The 19276-nt window shown below is 35.6% G+C and overlaps 1 protein-coding gene across 1 annotated transcript; it reads right to left on the bottom strand.

Moving 5' to 3' along the window:
• Positions 1-428: 428 nt before the first annotated feature.
• Positions 429-17927, bottom strand: LOC127643469 (beta-1,4-galactosyltransferase 1-like). The gene is made up of 6 exons (XM_052126258.1): positions 17427-17927; positions 16275-16510; positions 14398-14585; positions 6243-6365; positions 4244-4348; positions 429-2985 (listed from the first exon to the last, which is right to left on the bottom strand). The coding sequence occupies exons 1-6, from the start codon at positions 17758-17760 to the stop codon at positions 2856-2858; spliced, it is 1116 nt and encodes a 371-aa protein (XP_051982218.1). The 5' UTR covers positions 17761-17927; the 3' UTR covers positions 429-2855.
• Between the last annotated feature and the right edge of the window lie 1349 nt (positions 17928-19276).

Here is a 19276-nt window from a genome sequence, read left to right as displayed (position 1 = left end):
AAAATTATCCCAAGAGTATGAGGCAGCTACACCACAGGATATGATCTCAAGAGATGGGTTTATAGTAGCTCTAATATCTTGCACTTTGTTTACAAAAACGTGTAAAAACCTGTTACAATCAGTCATTGAGTGCACAGGCACTAAAGGAGCAAGGGGAGAGACAATCTTAGATATAGTATCAAACAGGACTTTAGTATTTTTCTTGTTCAGAGTTACAAGATTAGCAAAATAGACCGACCTGGCCAGTTTTATCATAACATTTAGCAATGTGATAAGCTCCTTCAAATGCAGTCTATGCACTTCCAGACTTGTGGATTTCCACAAACGTTCAACTTTACGGCACTTTCTCCTGAAAGACATTATTTCTTCATTCACCCAAGGGCAAGGATTCTTAGGGAATGTGCTTTTACATTTCAGAGGAGCAACATTATTTAAAACAGACAGACAATGATTATTAAAAGACTGAAGAAAATATTCAGCATCACTACAATCAATAAAAGAACTAGGGTCAAAAGATTCAGAAAATCTCTCGGCTGTAGTTTGACTTATAATGCGTCTTTGCAGCATCGGTTTACAAGACAGTCAATTCTAGTATCTGGGTTTGTTCAATACAAATGTCTCTGCCCATAAGTTCATTCACTGCCATGGTTGCAATAAAGACAAGCCCACAGGAAAATAAACAGCACTGAAACTGTTTTAACAAGCATTAAAATAAATACACTGAATTATATGTAAAATTATGCAAATATATAAGTATACGTGTTTTGGGTTTGATTTATTTCAGGGTTATTGGAAAAAACACAAACCTTCTAATGTGGCAGCACTGTCATATTACAGGGATTTATAAGTATATCTTTCTTAACAAATATTACCAAGTAATAGTTTATAACATCTGTCTGAACATTCTATTTTAATGCTTTCAAGACCAATACTCTCCCATCACAGTGAGATTTGTTTTGTTACTTAAAGAGTACACATCACTCAACCTCCACCAATCAAAATAATATTGAAAACAATCAGATAACACTTTACAGTAGTGACAGTGTTACACATATTACATTGTAATGCATTTAATTACAGTGGAATAACAACACCAATGTATAAGCACATGTTTTTCTTTAATATTACCCGATTGTTTTTAATAATACAGTAACATAATGTAAAGTTGGACAGACAGTTAAACAACTGATACTGTATATATCTACCAAAATATTGTATTAAGTAAATTTAAAACAATCATAGAGGAAACAAGTTTGTATCACATTTTAAAGGCACTTAGTCTTTGAACTTGTGCAACATTTACAGTAGTCAGTTATTCCTTGATGTTTGGTTCTTTGCCAGTTACTTTTTATAAGATTTACAAGGCTTGATTTGAGCTTAAAGTAAACTTGAAATCATAACTGACTCTATTATTTCTAAATGCATTTTCCTTATTGTGACTGATTCATCAGTCTTTGACTGTCCTTGTAATCTTTTTCAAAATGAATAACTTGCTCTTTCACTGAAACTATTTTTCTTTTTAAAGACATCCCTTTGGCCGTGCAGGCCATTGGATAGTGTTAACAAATAGCCAAATCGCTATTTAGGTTTTTTCAGGTCTGGTTTATGTAACCTTTCTTGATACAATCAATATATGTATGTTTTTTAGTTGTTGTTGAATATCCTCTTTCTTTTGAAAATAAAAGATATTGTGAACCACAATTTATGTAGATGAGAAATAACGTGTAGATCAGGCAATTCACATGCTTTTCAGGAAGACGAATGCTTAAGTCCATAAGTCCGCGCGCGCACACACACACACACACACACACACACACACACACACACACACACACACACACACACACACACACACACACACACACACACACACACACACACACACACATGTTGTGTTTCCATGTTTTATGGGGACTTTCCATAGACATAATGGTTTTTATACTGTACAAACTTTATATTCTATCCCCTAAACCTAACCCTACCCCTAAACCTAACCCTCACAGAAAACTTTCTGCATTTTTACATTTTCAAAAAACATAATTTAGTGTGATTTATAAGATGTTTTCCTCATGGGGACAAACAAAATGTCCCCACAAGGTCAAAAATTTCGGGTTTTACTATCCTTATGGGGACATTTGGTCCCCACAAAGTGATAAATACACGCTCACACACACACACACACACACACACACACACACACACCTGTATAAATGTTTTAGGCACTTGGGAAAAATAATGCCATAAATAGTTTTTATTTATCAATTAACGCCATTGCCTTCAAAACAGAACAAATTCTCCTACGTACACCTGGACACGTTTTTTCTTAGTTGATGGCAGATGGGATGTTCCAAGCTTCAATTTGCAACAGTTCTTCCATCTATTTCGGCTGTCTCAATTGCTTCTGTCTCTACTTGTAATCCCACACGGACTCAATGTTCAGTGGGGGGATCTGTGGGGACCATGCCATCTGTTGAAGGGCTCCCTTTTCTTCTATTCTATTTGCAAAAGAAATGTTTGGGAGTATAAAATGTATATTTTCTATTGACACACTAAAGCTGAAAATATAAATAACTATCTTAAGACAAAAGTTTTTGTGAAGCATCTTATGTGTCTAAGACCTTTACACAGTACTGTATACAGTATATATATATATATATCCATATATCCTTCACCTTTTTTTAAAGAACTTTAAACACCTGTCATTGCATGCTCAGGAAAACAGCTTTTCTTAGGAAAAAAGAATAATGTTTTCTGTGTTGTTCAATAATTTGAGAATTCTTAGTTGACAGTTCATTTTGTGGTGGTTCCTTGAAGAGTTGCTGCAAGCTAAATGTTTCTTCTGAACTCTAGACGTTTCATGGCTTGCCGATGTCCACTGTTATTTTAGTGTAGAGTAGATCTTTCTTTATATCGATAACTTTATACACAAGTGATTTGATTCCATCGTTGTTCATTGTCATTCGTGTGTGAGTAATTCTCTTAAATCTATAGAACAGAGATATAAAGCTTTAGAACTTCATTTAGTTTTCTTTTGGGGACAGGGTTAGCCTATAGTGTTTATAATTAGCTTTATATAAAAACAACAGAAGTCTATGGTATTCTCTCATTCATACAGCTAAGTAAAGGTACTGTATGTTTCTCTGGGTCAGGTTGTCCAGTACAAATACACTGCCCGGCCAATAAAAATAAAAAAAAAATCGCTGACTACCTAATCAACTGATTTTCTTCTTCCCTGACTGCATAGGCATAATCCAGGACGACCATTTCAAGATTCAGAGTCATGACCTTAACCCCATTGAAAATCTTTGGGATGTGCTGGAGAAGACTTTACAGAGGTTAGACTCTCCCGCCATCAACACCGCCTTTAGGTTTGATTACGGCACGCATTTTCCGTGGCATTGTTTCGACAACCTTATGCAACGTCACAAAATGTTTTCTGTCCAAATTTGTATTCATTTTTGGATGAGATCTTGTATTGATGATGGGAGAGTCGAACCACTCCGTAAAGTCTTCTCAAGCACATCCCAAAGATTTTCGTTGGGGTTAAGGTCAAGACTCTGTGGTGGCCAATTCATGTGTGAAGAAGATTCCTCATGCTCCCTGAACCACTTTTTCACAATTTAAACCTGATGAATCTTGGCATTGTCATACTGGAATATGCCCGTTCCATCAGGGAAGAAAAAATCCATTGATGGGATAACCTGGTCATTCAGTACATTCAGGTAGTCAGCTGACTTAATTGTATTGCTGCATAACATTGCTGAGCCAAGATCTGACCAATTGAAGCGACCTCAGATCATAACCATTATTTATATCCACATTTTATTTTGGCCAAGCAGTGTATAGGGATTGTAAAACCTAAAATCACGATGAAAAAAATGTGCTTCATATTATTTAACCTCACTGCATCAACCCTTAAAGGAATATTCTGGGTTCAATATAAGTTAAGCTCAATCGATAGCATTTCTGGCATAATGTTGATTATCACAAAAAATTATTTCGACTCATCCCTCCTGGTCAAAATATTTTTTTGTTGTAATGAACATTATGCCACAAATGCTATCAATTGAGCTTAACTTGTATTGAACCCAGAATATTCCTTAAATACTTAAGGTAACACCAACTAAACACATTTTAAGGGTTAGATCAGGTAGAAATAGCTCTTTAGGGTAACAATTGGAGGTTCCCACTTCCCACAGTGCAGCAACATTGTGGGGACCGGCCAATGGAATAAAGAGCTTACCTCTGTGGGTTTGGCTCATTTTTCTTGTCTCTCTTGTGCTGAATCATTCTGCATTTACCAATGTCTCCACTTGGCCTTGATATCTTCATGCCTCGATAATGCAGCCTTCAAAACGAAGAACACTCATAAACTTATTAAAAAAGCAAGTAGTTGACATGAAATACTTTTGGAAAGTTGACATGCCATGCACATTCTATTCTCCACCTAAAACTATTTTAAATAGCATTTAGCTAATTCTTTCCGAATTATTATGCACAGCGGCGGGTTTACAATTTCTGAGGCACTGAACCACCAACCAACCCGTTTACATAAAATTAAATCAATAAGTTCATCCTATCAGCTGTTGTAGCCAAGTACATTCAACATTTTTAATTAAATAAAATTCTAGTTCAAGATAATAAATGCATGTTTTCCATTTCGACGATACAATGATATATATATGTGCCTAAAATATATTTTTACAAAACACTGTCATTTTTACACTTCTTTTCTTTTATGAACAGGGTGTGCAAAATCTACTACTTCACTCACTAACGTTTTGGAATTTAGTGGTTATTTATGATTATTATAACCCAACAATTATTAATTGTTGTCCAGTTTTTCATTATAATACAGTATGATACAGAATTATTACTTTGAGGATTGTTTATACGATAGTAATAAATAATAAATAATAGCGGGAAGACTAGCAGCTGTACATCATCGTACCATTAGCTAAGTAACTCCTAGCCAATCACATTTAAGCCATTGCTTTATAAGTCTTCTCACAATATCACATGTTTCAGTGTTAACACTGCAACCTCCACCACCCTACCACCACCAGTTGTGTCCCGTCCTGCATGGGGGGTAGGCTCCTCGCCCCTGCCTCCTATTTCCGGCAGGATATGACCGTTCCGAGTACAACTTCTTTGGACCGCCAGACAGGGCTTACGCCAAAGAGAGACATTACATTTCTGTTTTATATTCATCAAATAAATGTAATCTTAAATTTCACTCAAGTCTGCGAGCCTTCGAGAGAGAAATATTTTTCTGTCTTATTTACTTTACACTACAGCATCAGAATATAAGATCCAGGAGAAAGTATTGTTCATCATGTTGAAAAAGGCTGTATTTTATGTAAGCATCGTAGGCAACATTCATAACAGTAACAGTAAACATACAACAATCTGGAATAATGTTAAAACAGTCACTTCTTTGCAAACTGAATTTAAATCTTTGTGACACCTGAGCTAAAAACAATCTAGACATGCAGACATCGCAACGTGCGTTTTTCTGACCGGAAATAATTTTTTACTTGACACCGTGACTAAAAATGTGCCGGTCCTACATGAGACACTGAAGAAACAGCGAGACATAGTGCAGCAGTCAAGGATGTTCGTCCAGCATGTGTTTACATAGGAAAACAATGGAAAAACAGAGCAGATGCACACACAAAACACATTTGTTGTGAACGGCCCCTAACTCATGGGCGAAAAAAGTTTGGAAGTCCTTTATATTTTTCTACTTGAAAAACTGACCCAAATCCTGCGGCTCTCTAACGAAGCACTGACAGCAGCGTATTCACGCTTATACACAGAACATCGTGTCACCCCTCAAGTGGTTTTTGCTGAGCCGAAGTCTGGGGGCCTCACGCAATTGCATGGGTTTACATGGTGATTAAAACCGCTACTGATTATGCATGCAAATGTTTTACAGACTACATGGAATATTTGTACTTCTAAATTTTAAAATAAATATTAAAAAATATGAACACAACAAAACAACGTAAATAAAAAAAGAGAGCACTTACAGCAACTTAATTTATATTTTCCCTTTACATTTATAAATTGGACCTAAAACCTTAATGTTGATAGAAAAATTTATATGTAAAATTGTAAAACTGTTTGTGCCAAACAACCCAATTTTGAAACCAACACAAATTTAATTTCACATTACTAGCCTCACATAAAACAGGACTCCAAAACTGTCATTACACAGTTACGTTTTCTGTTCTCTTCACCTGTTAAAGATGTCATCATCCTCTCCTCCCCAGCCCCAGTAGTTATTGGGAAAGCCATTGATCCGTTGAAATTGCTGTTTACTCATTGCAGATACACCTCCAAAATACTGTTTATACGGTAACCTGTATTCAAACAAAAATATAAAAGACATCAAAGACTTAATACTTATTGATAACCACATCTTGATGCCACATTATAATACACACACATGCACACATTAATGTTCACATCAACCATCAGAATGGGGAAAAATGTGATCTTAGTGATTTCGACATTGGCATGATTGTCTGGTTGGTGCCAGATGGGCTGGTTTGAGAATTTCTGTAGCTGCTGATCTGGGATTTTCACACACAACAGTCTCTAAAGTTTACTCATAGTGCCAAAACCAAATAACATCCAGTGATTGGCAGTTCTGCGGATGGAACCGCCTTGTTGATGAGAGAGGTCAACAGAGAATGGCCAGACTGGTTCGAGCTGACAGAAAGGCTAATGTAACTCAGATAACCACTCTGTACAATTGTAGTGAGTAGATTATGTTTTGCTTAAAAACAAACGGTGCAGAACGGGTTACACATGCAAGTTTAATACTTAGAATTAGAGATTTTAATAAGCCCCTAACCCTAAGTATTTTCAGTAGCTATAGTGTTTCATTGCAACTTATATTGACATTTAACTCTATACCTCACTTTAACCTTTAGCTGAAAAAGAACAATTTCCCTTGGAGGAAAACATGAGTCACTAGGTAGTCCCCTAGCTATTAGCTTCCAAAAAGCCACAGTATGTATGCAGCTACATACTTCCAATAACATGCTTCAGATTCTGATGCATTTTAAAGAGAGGAAAGGCTGTATTTTTTTTGTTAAATAAACATTGTTGTGAAAAAAAAAATGAAACTGTGAGAATACTAACACTTTACAGAAAATGCCTTTGATATTGTTGTCAGTTTCTGCTAGAACTATTTTAAAGACGTGAGAGCAAGCGTTTAGCTCCAAGCCAAATGACGCTTAACACTTAGTTTAATCATTTTAAACCATGACTTGCACTATACATAAGTAATATTGGCATTATATTCATGATGTTAGCCAGAGGGGAACTGGCTCCCCACAGTGAGTCTGGTTTCTCCCAAGGTTATTTTTATTAATTAACCAACATCTTATGGAGTTTTGTGTTCCTTGCCACAGTCGCCTTCGGCTTGCTCGCTGGCATTATAGATATTACTGTTTCATTTTCTGTTAATGCATGATTTTCTGTAAAGCTGCTTTGAAACGAGTGTGTTGTGAAAGGCGCTATACAAATAAAAATGACTTGAAGCTGATTAAATTAATTGATTCAGTTAGACATTATCATACTCTGACACTACACTCCTGAGGGAATTTTGAGATTGTATATTTCTTACTACTGATACTATGGATATGAACCCTTTCTTACTCCTAATTCTGAACCCAAAATTATTCTAAATAGTTGGATGTTAAGTTATTATTTGATGAAGAATTTTCCCAGTAAATATCATGTTTTCTATTTACTACTTACTAACTAACTGTTCTGGATATATGAGATAATTGACTCTGAGAATTCTGAGAATAAGGCATACCTGAGAATATCCTGTGGTAACCTTGCTCTGTGGCCACCTCCCAGGCCTCAAGGAGTCTACCCTTTGGGGGGGCATTTGTTCACGAGCGCACCGGGCTCTGCCTCATGTCAGTCACCCGCTCTCACTCGCCCAAGTTTTAACCAAGCACACCTTGTTAAGACTTGCACTTAAACCTTACTCTCACTCTAGGTCAGCATCTATCCTTGTTGAAAGGTACCTTGGACTTCCCTCTTTCTCTGCAGCAGTGGAAAACTACTTATCTGATTGTCAATGGTCTGTTCTGGATATACCAGAAAAATGACTTTGTGAAACCTGAGTTTACTGCATATCACCTTTCTGAAACTTGCCTGTTAGACAACGAACCTCTCTGAATGTAATGGAAACATGACTTAAGGAACTTACAAATACAAACCTTCTCATTTTTATGAAAGTGACTCACCTGTGACCCTGTGTTAAATTTAAGTTACCTGTTCGGGCACCGCATCTGGGTTAATCTCAAACTCCTGAGTTGGCTTGTCCTTACAGATGCATTGCCCATAATAAAGAACAATAATAAAATAAACCTCTTATAATATATAATAATAACCTCAAGTTTCTTCTTGGCAGCAATGAGATTAAATATATGGAGTACAGAATATGCTGCTCTTTCCTGAGAAAAAGATTCAAGTAAACTCATACTGTATGTAAGAGATCTACAATGTTACAAATTCAGAGATTTCAATATTAACTAAAATTTTAAGAGTAACCAAATAATCTGAGCACCACTGAAAAAAATTAGTTAGATTTACTTAATGTTTAGTTTGCAAGTTTTTGCACATATATATTAAGCAAATTCTAATGGCATAAAATTAAGTAAAATGTACTTTCATGACATATTATTAATTGAAGTGAGAGAGTCTGTAAAGGGATCAATGGAAAGGAGGAGGCGAGAACCGGCTTTTCAATATAAATAATAGATTTAATGATAAACTTAAAAGACAACAAACACACACGACGGACATGTCAGTAAAAGATCACTCACTCTCCCACATGATCCCCTGCAGTCGACCTTTAACCCTCACGGAGGCATAATTAGCCTAATACGCCCTCCGCCCTGCCACAGAGTCATTTATGTAACTTTTACTTACAAATTTGATGTACATGCATTTAAATATGCTTAGTAAAAGTTAAATACAAATTTTACTAGAATATTCCACATTTTGAATTTTCATTAATAACACGTTAAATTAATTAAGAGCATGTACACGCACATACTTACAAATTAATTTTGAGTAGAAAATGAACTTTAGACTTTAGACTTTAGAAAAATAACAACAAAATCAACAGCAAAAAGTGTGTATATAAACTTGAAAACAGTAAATAATGCAAGCTCATTAATTATTAAAAACCAGTGCATAATGGGAACAACAGCTTTGAAACAAAGTACTTATTTTATAGCTATAGTTATTTTATAATAGCTACACAAATTAGCAAATAAATAGGACTTGGTTTTCTACTTTAGGATTGATACATAATGACACATATTAAAAAATAACAAATAATCATAAATTATATTTAGTTATAAGATCAAGCATACATTTTTACATGTATGAATTAAAAACAAATGTAGTATTAAATTAATATTTTGAGGTTTCAAGCTTCTGTGAAGTTGGCACCCCATACAATTAAATCATTACCAAATCTATACCACCCTGTACACAGGATAAGCGGTTGACGATGGATGGATGGATGGATGGATGGATGAAATCTATACCAATTGTTTGTGCTGATTTGTGGCGCAAAAATGAACGTTTGTGCTGGTTTGGTTTTTGAGATATTATACATTATTTATTTTTGTGGCATATAAAGATAAGTGGCTAGAACAGGCCATCTTTAAATCATTTATATAAATTAAAAAAAGTAAGGGCCCTAATACACTACCTTGTGGTACTCCACAAGAGATCGGCAAAGAGTCTGAGCACACTCATTTATATCGACCATTTGACACCTATTCGTAAGATAGGATTTGATCCATTTACATGAATTGGAGTCGAAACCCATAGCATGTAATTTTAACAACAGAATACTATGGTCAACTGTGTCGAAGGCTTTTCGTAAATCGAGCAATACCATCCCACTTAATTTACCTTTATCTATTCCTTTCTTTATATAATCTGTCAAATATAGAATAGTTGTCTCTGTGGAATGCATCCTTCTAAAACCAGATTGAAATTCATATAAAATATTAAATTTGGAAATATATTCTTCAATTTGGTCAAATAATATTTTTTCTAAAATTTTAGATAACGAAGACAGGATTGACACAGGCCTATAATTATTACACTCTAGCCTACTCCCTTTTTTAAAAAGGGGAAAAATTTTAGCTTGTTTAAATTCAGCCGGTACCTTATTCTGGCAGATAGAGAGATTTAAAATATGAGTAACCATAGGAGTTATAAAATTAGCAGCGTCTTTAATAAACTTAGCCGGAATATTATCCAACCCTGTGGCTTTATTGCTCTTCAATTCACTTAGTTTCTTAGAAACTGTCATCTCTTTTACTTTATTAAATGAAAAACCTCCTAAGGCAACACCACAATTATCATAATATTCTTTAACCAAATTATCATCATATAAGTCTGATTGTGCTGGAAGCTCTTTTACTAAATTTTCGCCCACCGTAGTAAAAAACTCATTAAAACAATTTGCTATTTTTTTCTGATCTGTCATCAATTGACCATTAATTTTGAGACTGATTCTTGAATCTTTACTTTTAACCTTTTGCCGATAGCCTAAACAACTCAAGATTCTCCATAGTTTTTTAGAGTCTTGTTTAGCTTCACTAATTTCATTCGTCAAAAACATTTTTTTAGCCTCTTTAATCTTGCATCTTATATCATTTCTTTTACTTTTAAATTTGTTATAATTATCATTATTTCCATCTTTTTTGAAAGGTTTTAAACTATTATTGCGTTCCTTTATATCTTTTAAAATACTATCTGTCATCCAGGGTTCTGTTCTTTGTTTGATTCTTATTTCTTTGCAAGGTGCAGCTTTATTCAGAACTTGCACAAATCTCTTTTTAAACCCGTCCCAAACTATATCCACATCATCAAACTGCATCACTTCTTTCCAATTAGCCTTGCTAAGTTCTTCAACAAAAATTTGTGGACTTTATCTTTTAAGCGATCTAATTTTTAATGTATTATGATGACTTATAGCCTCTCTCTTTAATTTCCTAAATACATATACCATATTATGATCACTTAAACCAAGCTCCCAAACACCACTTTTATATATCCTAGAAATGTCTGAAACCAATATAACATCAATAATTGTACTGCTTTTAGAAGTAATTCTGGTTTGGTCACTGATAATTTGTTTCAATGCATATGATTTACAAAATGAACTGAACTGCTTAAACACTGATGAATCTTTCTTCAACATATCTGTATTTAAATCGCCCAAAATAAGCAATTCTTGACCTAAAACATAATTTGACATATTTAAAACCTCAACCAGACTCTCATAAAAATCACTCTGATCCGGAGGACGATAGCAAATACCAACCAAAATCGATTTACTCTTTGGCAACAAAAGTTCAAGCCAAATCGCCTCCACTGTAGAGTTTATAAAATCTCTTCTCTCATTACACACCAAATCTGACCTTATATATGCACACACACCACCTCCTTTCCGATTTCGATCTCGTCTGAACAAACAATAATTGTCAATTTGAATCTCTGCATCCAATATAGAATCATCAAGCCATGTTTCACTGCAACTGAACAACGCCACTTTAGATTCTTGACATAAATAACGTAGTTCACTTATCTTTGGAAGAAGACTTCTGACGTTGAGGTGAGCCATATGCAAACCTTTCATTGATCCAAAAGTTCTATAATCACTTATCGTGGATGTCGTCGCATCCTTGAGTAACATTTCTTCCACATCCTTCACAGTAGATTTAGTCAATTGGCTCCTCTGTTTCATTCCTTCTTTCTCCGTGATCGAAAAAATCTCAGACACACCATAGTCCGTTTGATACACATCTCGTGTTTCTTGACAAGGATGCAAATCACTCCACTGATCCGCCATCAGGTTCCATGCAGTCACAACTTCCGAACGCCGACATTGCTCCATAACCATGTTCCGACGATTGTATGAATTTAATTAACTAGTGAAAGTGTAAAATAACAGGGCAGTTACTGAGATTAAGGGAAAAGTATTCGGCTGGTCATGTGATTCTCACATGGCAGCCCCCATGAGGATAATGTAGAATAAAACAGCTTGTATAACGTTACTAACTTGACTAGAGACTTTGTCTAAAGTGAGTCATTATGATAATATATATATATATATATATATATATATATATATATATATATATATATATATTATTATTATTTTTAATTACTATTAATTTCTTTAGGAGTAAACTTTTTTTAATGTGGAAAAACTTACTGAGTGCACCTTTAAACTCATTTATTCAATATATCTTTTCTGCTATATTTACAGTGTATGTTCTTTTCAACAAGTTCTCAAATAAATTCCTGTGACTCTTCTGCCACCTGAAGAAACAAGTGGATTTTATATAATCGCAGCTGGACACGTGATTTGCACTGGGTCAGTTCACACTTGTGGCAGAAAAAACATTTGAATGCAGTGTAGTGACTGAAAATGTATAATTGCAAAGCTAGCTACACTGGTAGATTATTTGCATAGTTTTTTTTGTCCCTAGACAAAACCAACTTTCAAAAGCCCTACATTCAAGTGCATTTTAAAAACTTTAAAAAGCCGCTGTTTAGAACCATAGTAATTCACATAATAATAATTCAGAGTGGTGTGCTCATTCAAAGTTTAGCAATTGACCACTCTACTGTACTTTAACTTGTTTTCATTTGAAAAATGTTTGCTGGTTAATATAATGGAGCGCATTTACACTGTAGTGGCGGCACAGAATCTGTGTCTGGGGTGACATATGTACCACAAAAGGTGCAATTAAATAGACCTTTTTAATGCAGCATTAGGCACATTAATATACTGTATTTACAAAGGAATAAAAATGGAGCACACCGATAATGTTAGATTGTGTAAATGCAGTGTGGCTTTGCATGTATTGTCTTTGGTTGGCTGTTTACTTTTGAACAGTTCAGGTCAGATCAGGTTATATTACATTAACTCTCCTTCTCTGTATTTCAAGTTTGCACACAAACACTTGCATCTAAGTCTTGATCTTTATAAAAAGGAATAAATCATATCACTATGAGTCATCATATTAGCATTACAGTCAGTAAAAATTATATTTGAAATCTGTATAAGCTTTGGAATTGACACCTGTGCTTTATTTCAAGGTCATTTGTTTATGGAAATATATTTTGGAGAAATGTCCTATGGCTTTTTTGTGACTTCCTGGATGAGTCGTCGCTCTGCTCTTGGTGGAATGGAAAGTCAGCCACTTCTGGGAAGGTTCAATACTGTTTCAAGTTTTCTTCATTTGGAGATAATGCCTCTCACTGTTGTTCTCCTCTTTTTCTGCCCAATTTGGAATGCCCAATTCCCAATGCGCTCTAAGTTCTTGTGGTGGCGTAGTGACTCGCCTTCAATCTGGGTGGTGAAGGATGACTCTCAGTTGCCTCCGCGTCTGAGATCGTAAATTTGTGCATCTTATCAGGTGGCTTGTTGAGAGCATTTCTATGGAGACATAGCACATGTGGAGGCTTCATGCTATTCTCCGTAGCATCCACGCACAACTCACCACACTCCCCACCGAGAGCGAGAACCACACATTATAGTGACTACGAGGAGGTTACCCCATGGGACTACCCTCCCAAGCAACCGGGCCAATTTGGTTGATTAGGAGACCTGGCTGGAGTCACTCATCACGCTAAGGATTCAAACTCGTGACTTCAGGGGTGGTAGTCAGTGTCAATACTTGCTGAGCTACCCAGGCCCCCTCCCTCACAGTGGTTCTTTGGAGTCCCAGAGCCTTTGAAATAGCTTTGTAACCCTTCCCAGGCTGTTGTATTTCAATCACCTTTTTCCCCATCATTTCTGGAATTTATTTCGACCTAGTGTGCTACTGGGTGAGACATTTTAACCAAGATTGCTGCTGAAAAAGTTATATTTAGGTGTTGATTTGATTGAACAGGGCTGGCAGTAATCAGGCCTGGGTGTGTCTAGTCCAGCCGAACACCATTATGAATGCAGTTTCATATATGTTGTGATTTAGTAAATAAGGGGCAAATACTTTTTCACACAGGCACAGATGGTATTGGATAACTTTTTTGCTTCAATAAATAACATTATCATTTAAAAACTGTATTTTGTTTTTACTCAGATTACCTTTGTTTTGTTAGATTTTGTTTGAATTTTTGAAACAATTTAGCATAAGATATAAATAAAATTCAGAATGGGGCAAATGCTTTTTTTTGCAGAACTGTATATAATGAAGGTAGATTTTAACTGAATGGTGGAACTTATAATGAAACCTACTCTAATAAATATCCACTCAAGAAACAAGGTGTGATTGACCTTTAAATTGAATTACATTATATAAATCTGTGGGTAAGGCTTCATCCTACCTGAAGCCGAATTTGTCCATAGACACAGAGAGGTGGCGTGGCTGACTGGAGCACTTGTAGAGGTTGCGGTCGTCCATAGGTACGATGTCTACGTCACTAAAGACGAAGCAGTCATAATCGTATTCCTTTAGTCCCTCAACATACCCCACATTGAGCAGTTTTGCTCTGTTGAAAGTGACATCTCCATTCTAAACAAGCAGGACAATGAAAACATGTTTAATGTAAAGTAACTCTCATGACTCAGATGGTAAAAACAGGGGAAACCCATGATTGACACTTGAGCAGAAAATGTACATGTCCAGAAGTTAAACATAACTCAAGTTCATATTAAATTAATATTCACAAAAATTGGAGGCTGCACATGTACTGTAATATGCAATGAATATTTGAAAACAACAAAGCAAACAAATTCTGTCTAAACAAACTTTTAATTTAATAGTTCAGTTTGTTATTTTAAAGTGTGAGAGTTGTATAGGCCTCGTGTAGAGTATTTGGGCAGTTTGAAGAGAGATTTGAAGCTTGAAGGGCCTGTATACAGTACTGTATATCAGGCTGAAGGTCTACACCAAATTTGGTTTTACTTTTAAAAATGTAGGTGTCAGGTTAGGGATTTTGAAAAACTCTAACTCCAGCTGGTACAATAACAGTATGTTAGCTTTGTCAAGCCAACATAAATATTCAATAGCAGTGCCCTTAATGGGTCATGCTTTTCCAGCCTTTCGTTTTCCTATCAGCTTGAGAACCACAGTCAATCTACAGTCAATCAATAAATAAGAATAATTTTAAGCAAGCGATTCTTCCTACATCCCAATACATGCATAAATAAACACACACACAAAAAAAACAATAAGCAAATCAGCATCAGTCAGCATCTCCTTAGTCTGCAAGGCCCTTTGCATGCTGATTTTCCTTGTTCAAGGTGAACAGACTGTGTAAGGAGGGCAAAATGAGTACAGAAGGTACCTATTGTTACACAAAAACATATAGGTAGCAAACATAGCATAATCATATATCTGACAGTGACTCATCAAAACTTATAGACACTGAATATGTATCATTTGAAACAGTTGAATTTGAGCTGATAATGCTATTAAAGTGAACAACCAGCTACTGCAATTAACTTTAATTTTGGAGCTCTGATTACCCCACCAAACCCCAGTATCATGACTTGACCCAGCACCAAAGGCTCCACAAGACCAGTAAAGAGCCCAAGTTAGGTACAAATTTAATTGATGTACTCTAATCTGTCTCATTGCTATGTATCAATGTCATAATGAGAAGGGCTAACACATAGACACCCACACAAGCTAAGAGAAACAGGTGTTAGTTTGGTTGTTTTTTCTTTTTCACTATGCACATAAACAGTGAAAAAAATAGCATAGTATATGTCAAAGTCGAATGTTAAACCAAGCCTGTTTTCTATGCAAAGCCAAAGTTGTTGATTTCCATAAGACAAGGTGAATGTCTCCTGAATATCCTTGTTATAGCCTCATTTTTGTATTGATTATCTATCTATATGTCCGTCCGTCCATTCAATCTATCTATCTATCTATCTGTCCGTCCGTCCGTCTGTCTATCTATCTAAACTATTTGCCTGTCTGTCTGTCTACCTACCTGTCTGTCTTTTCTCTATCTGTCTGTCTGTCTGTCAGTATGTCTACCTACCTGTCTGTCTTTTCTCTATCTATCTGTCTGTCAGTCTGTCTGTTTAATCTATCTATCTATCTATCTATCTATCTATCTATCTATCTATCTATCTATCTATCTATCTATCTATCTATCTATCAATCTTGAGTTTATCTCAGGACAGCATATCTGTTTTCACCCCTGTTCCTGAGTATAAGATGGAGTAAACGTGTTGTCTGTGAGTGTGTTACCTGTTCTATGACATAAACTCTGTAATCAAGCTGCTGTCTCTGTAGGACTGGGTGAAGGAAGTGGAGCCAGTACTTAAGGTGGTCATCTCTGTTTCTGAATGGGATGATTATTGCCACTTTTTGAAGAGCCACACAATTTCTGGGTTTATACTTGCCGCCCATAAACAGCATTGGATTCTCTTTACGCACCATATCCAAATGCAATTGCTGAGAAAAATCAATCAGCATTGGACCCACTACAAGGGAAACAGGGAGAGAAAAAGTGAAGGAGTGCCTGACAGAAGGGGAAAGGTGGAGAGAGTATATATGCAAGGGCCAATGATGAGACACACATTTTTTGTCTATATGAAGTTATTCAAAAAACATGCCTTGTGAAGAAGTTAACATGTTTAAAATTTCTGTTTTAAAATTCATCGATCAAATGAGTAACCCCAAAAAATATACTCCTGATTGTAAAATAATAATTAATTAATTAATGTTATAATACACATTGCATATAATGATAATACATTTTTTAAAGATTTGTAATTCCCACAAGGGTGAGGAAGACCTCTCTCATGCAACAACAGTTCACTTTCTAAGTTAAATGAGCAAATTTCCATTCTCTCTCTCTCCAGCTTTCTCTTTTACTCTTCCACAAGTATCAAACTGTATAATGAAGGCAGATATTAACCAACAGGTTGAACTGTGTTCTTAGGACAAGGGTATTTTTCACAAATTTCAGGCTGGGGCAGGTTGTCACAAAATTACAATTTCTTTTGGCCAAAACTGTAGTGATACATTTATATATTATATAATAGGCTATTTACAATATATTATTTTTGTGTATTGAGCCTGTCCATTGTTGTTGTTTCAGTAGATGTTTTGTGTTTCATAATGGTTTTACGCTTTATATTTGGATGAAAAGCCATCAAACAGCCTATTATATATTTCAAACAGATATGTTGTGGAAGGAGTTTTTAACTTTAGATAGTATTTCATATAAAAAAAAGAGTTATATCTGCACAAAAGGTCAATACGAATTGATATTTAAAATTAACACACCATGGGAAATATTGAATGGAGTAAAAAAAAAAAAAGGCTCGAGAAAGTGGAAATCTCGAGGCAGAAAAATGTATGGACAAATAATTCAGTGTGTTCAGGTAAACTTACACAAAAGTGGTGACGTCTCAGGACATGCCTCTAGTACTTTGCTTTCCTCTGCGTAATCTTTAATGTCACTTGCATTAGAGAACAGTTTATTTAGATTTATTTCTATTGATCCGTTTGTGTACTGTCTTATTAACTCCAGTGCGGCTGCTCGGCGACCTTGTAAAGTTGTTAAATCAGGAAAGTCTGATGACATTTGCAGGTATGTCGTGTATCTAGTACCTCCCGATTCTGTTAAATAAAATAACAATGTAACGATGATGTGGATCCCACTGAGAAATCCGACAACGGCGCATGCTTTAGTAAGAAAACCCACATTCGGCACTGACTCCTGCATTCTCCCGAAATGATATGAAAACTTTCAGTATCCGCTTCTTTTACGCAGAATAAAACTCCACATGACAAAGATACACCTTTATCTCGACGTTCAGCATAATCCTTTTGTGTTCAGCAAACTCCCCAAAAGAGAGATCGTGTGTCGCTACTGTAAATCCCTGCTGTCCATCTCTGATTCACTAAAGTGAATGAAGTGGGCGTTCAATAGCAATCAACAGAAATCTGTACAGCCTACTTGTTGAGGCAGGTTCAGTGGAGGGTTTGAGGCCTCTAAAAAGTGGTAACCTACGATTGTTACCTCAAGCATCTATTTCTACTTGAACTAAACCATAAAATTAGCCAACGTTTATTGGTGTAACCTATTTTCCCCCCAAGATTGATGAAGAAGCAAAGTGGAAGCAAACTATAGCAAGTGTAACACAAGAACAGTATGATTTGGCTATTGTCATTTGGGTATACTATGGGAATTATGTAAATTGAGCATGTATTTAGACATGTAAAATGTCCCTAAAAAAACACATATGTGTCATTTATGTGCAGATTATGTGTAGTTTGTAGTTATATATGTATTTCAATGTGTGTATGACAGCCAGTTGCATCTCATGAAATTTCTGTGTGGAAGTAATGAATCATGTTCTGCATTTGTTGCATCCTATCTTTGATATAAAACACATAAAATAACAAAATATATCAGAATTTATTCTATTCTATTGTTTTCTAATTTGATACTATTTGGGCATTTTGTAGATTAATTTGTCTTTCATTTGTCATTTGTCTCTAAAGACTACTCTACAGTATGTAGTAATGTTTGGCGAAACACCAGTGCATTTAAGGGTTAAACCGCTTTCCTTGTCTGTGTAATTATCGATCCGTACCGGAAACACGATTGGTACTGGGCATGTGCGAAAATGCGTCTACTTCCTGGCTAAAGTATGTCGAAACAAGACAGTAGTTATTTGACACCCCGATCCCTTGTTGCATGTAAACACCTTTAAGGGTGTTTTTACTGGCTTGTCCGATTTATGCAAGTGTTGTGCGCATGCCTCTTCACGGCTTGACGTCTAAAGCAGAACAGATCTAGGTTATTTTAATGTAATGTATCTCATGTAAATGTGGGTTTCTTTCTAATAAAAAAAAATCACGAGTTATCAGCGTATTGCTGTGCATAAAAAGTGCTCAGTGACTAATTGCGTGCTATGAGCTCTTTTTATCTAGTTAACAGCGCCCCCGTGTGTTGGATTCAACGATCAGCAGCATATTCTTTTATAACATGTTCTTCAGCTGGTAGCTTGACTTCATGTGCGCTGTCCTGGTTCCGTTCAGTAAACTATCAGTTAAATGAGGCAATATATTGAAACATTACACGCTTTATTTTTTTCTACGTTTCACCTGCTGTAGCCTAACGCATATTTGTTTAAATTTACGATGTCAGAGTCAGTACATTTCTAGTGTTGTGTACATTTGGATGTTTATAATCATACAAAAAAAAAAAAAAAAATAGAGAGACAATGAGAGTG

This window comes from Xyrauchen texanus, chromosome 5, assembly GCF_025860055.1.
Source record: "Xyrauchen texanus isolate HMW12.3.18 chromosome 5, RBS_HiC_50CHRs, whole genome shotgun sequence".
Taxonomy (NCBI): Eukaryota; Metazoa; Chordata; class Actinopteri; order Cypriniformes; family Catostomidae; genus Xyrauchen; species Xyrauchen texanus.
Note: the sequence above shows the minus strand (reverse complement) of the source record. Positions and strands in the feature narration are given on the sequence as shown.

Bases quoted from the DNA above. Each gene is read 5' to 3' on its own strand.
- LOC127643469 (XM_052126258.1), bottom strand. From the start codon at position 17,760: ATGCAGGAGTCAGTGCCGAATGTGGGTTTTCTTACTAAAGCATGCGCC. The intron at 16,511-17,426 runs GTAAGTTTACCT...TTTCCCTTGTAG, and splicing joins TGAGACGTCACCACTTTTGT to TGGGTCCAATGCTGATTGAT. The intron at 14,586-16,274 runs GTAACACACTCA...CTGCTTGTTTAG, and splicing joins GAGTTTATGTCATAGAACAG to AATGGAGATGTCACTTTCAA.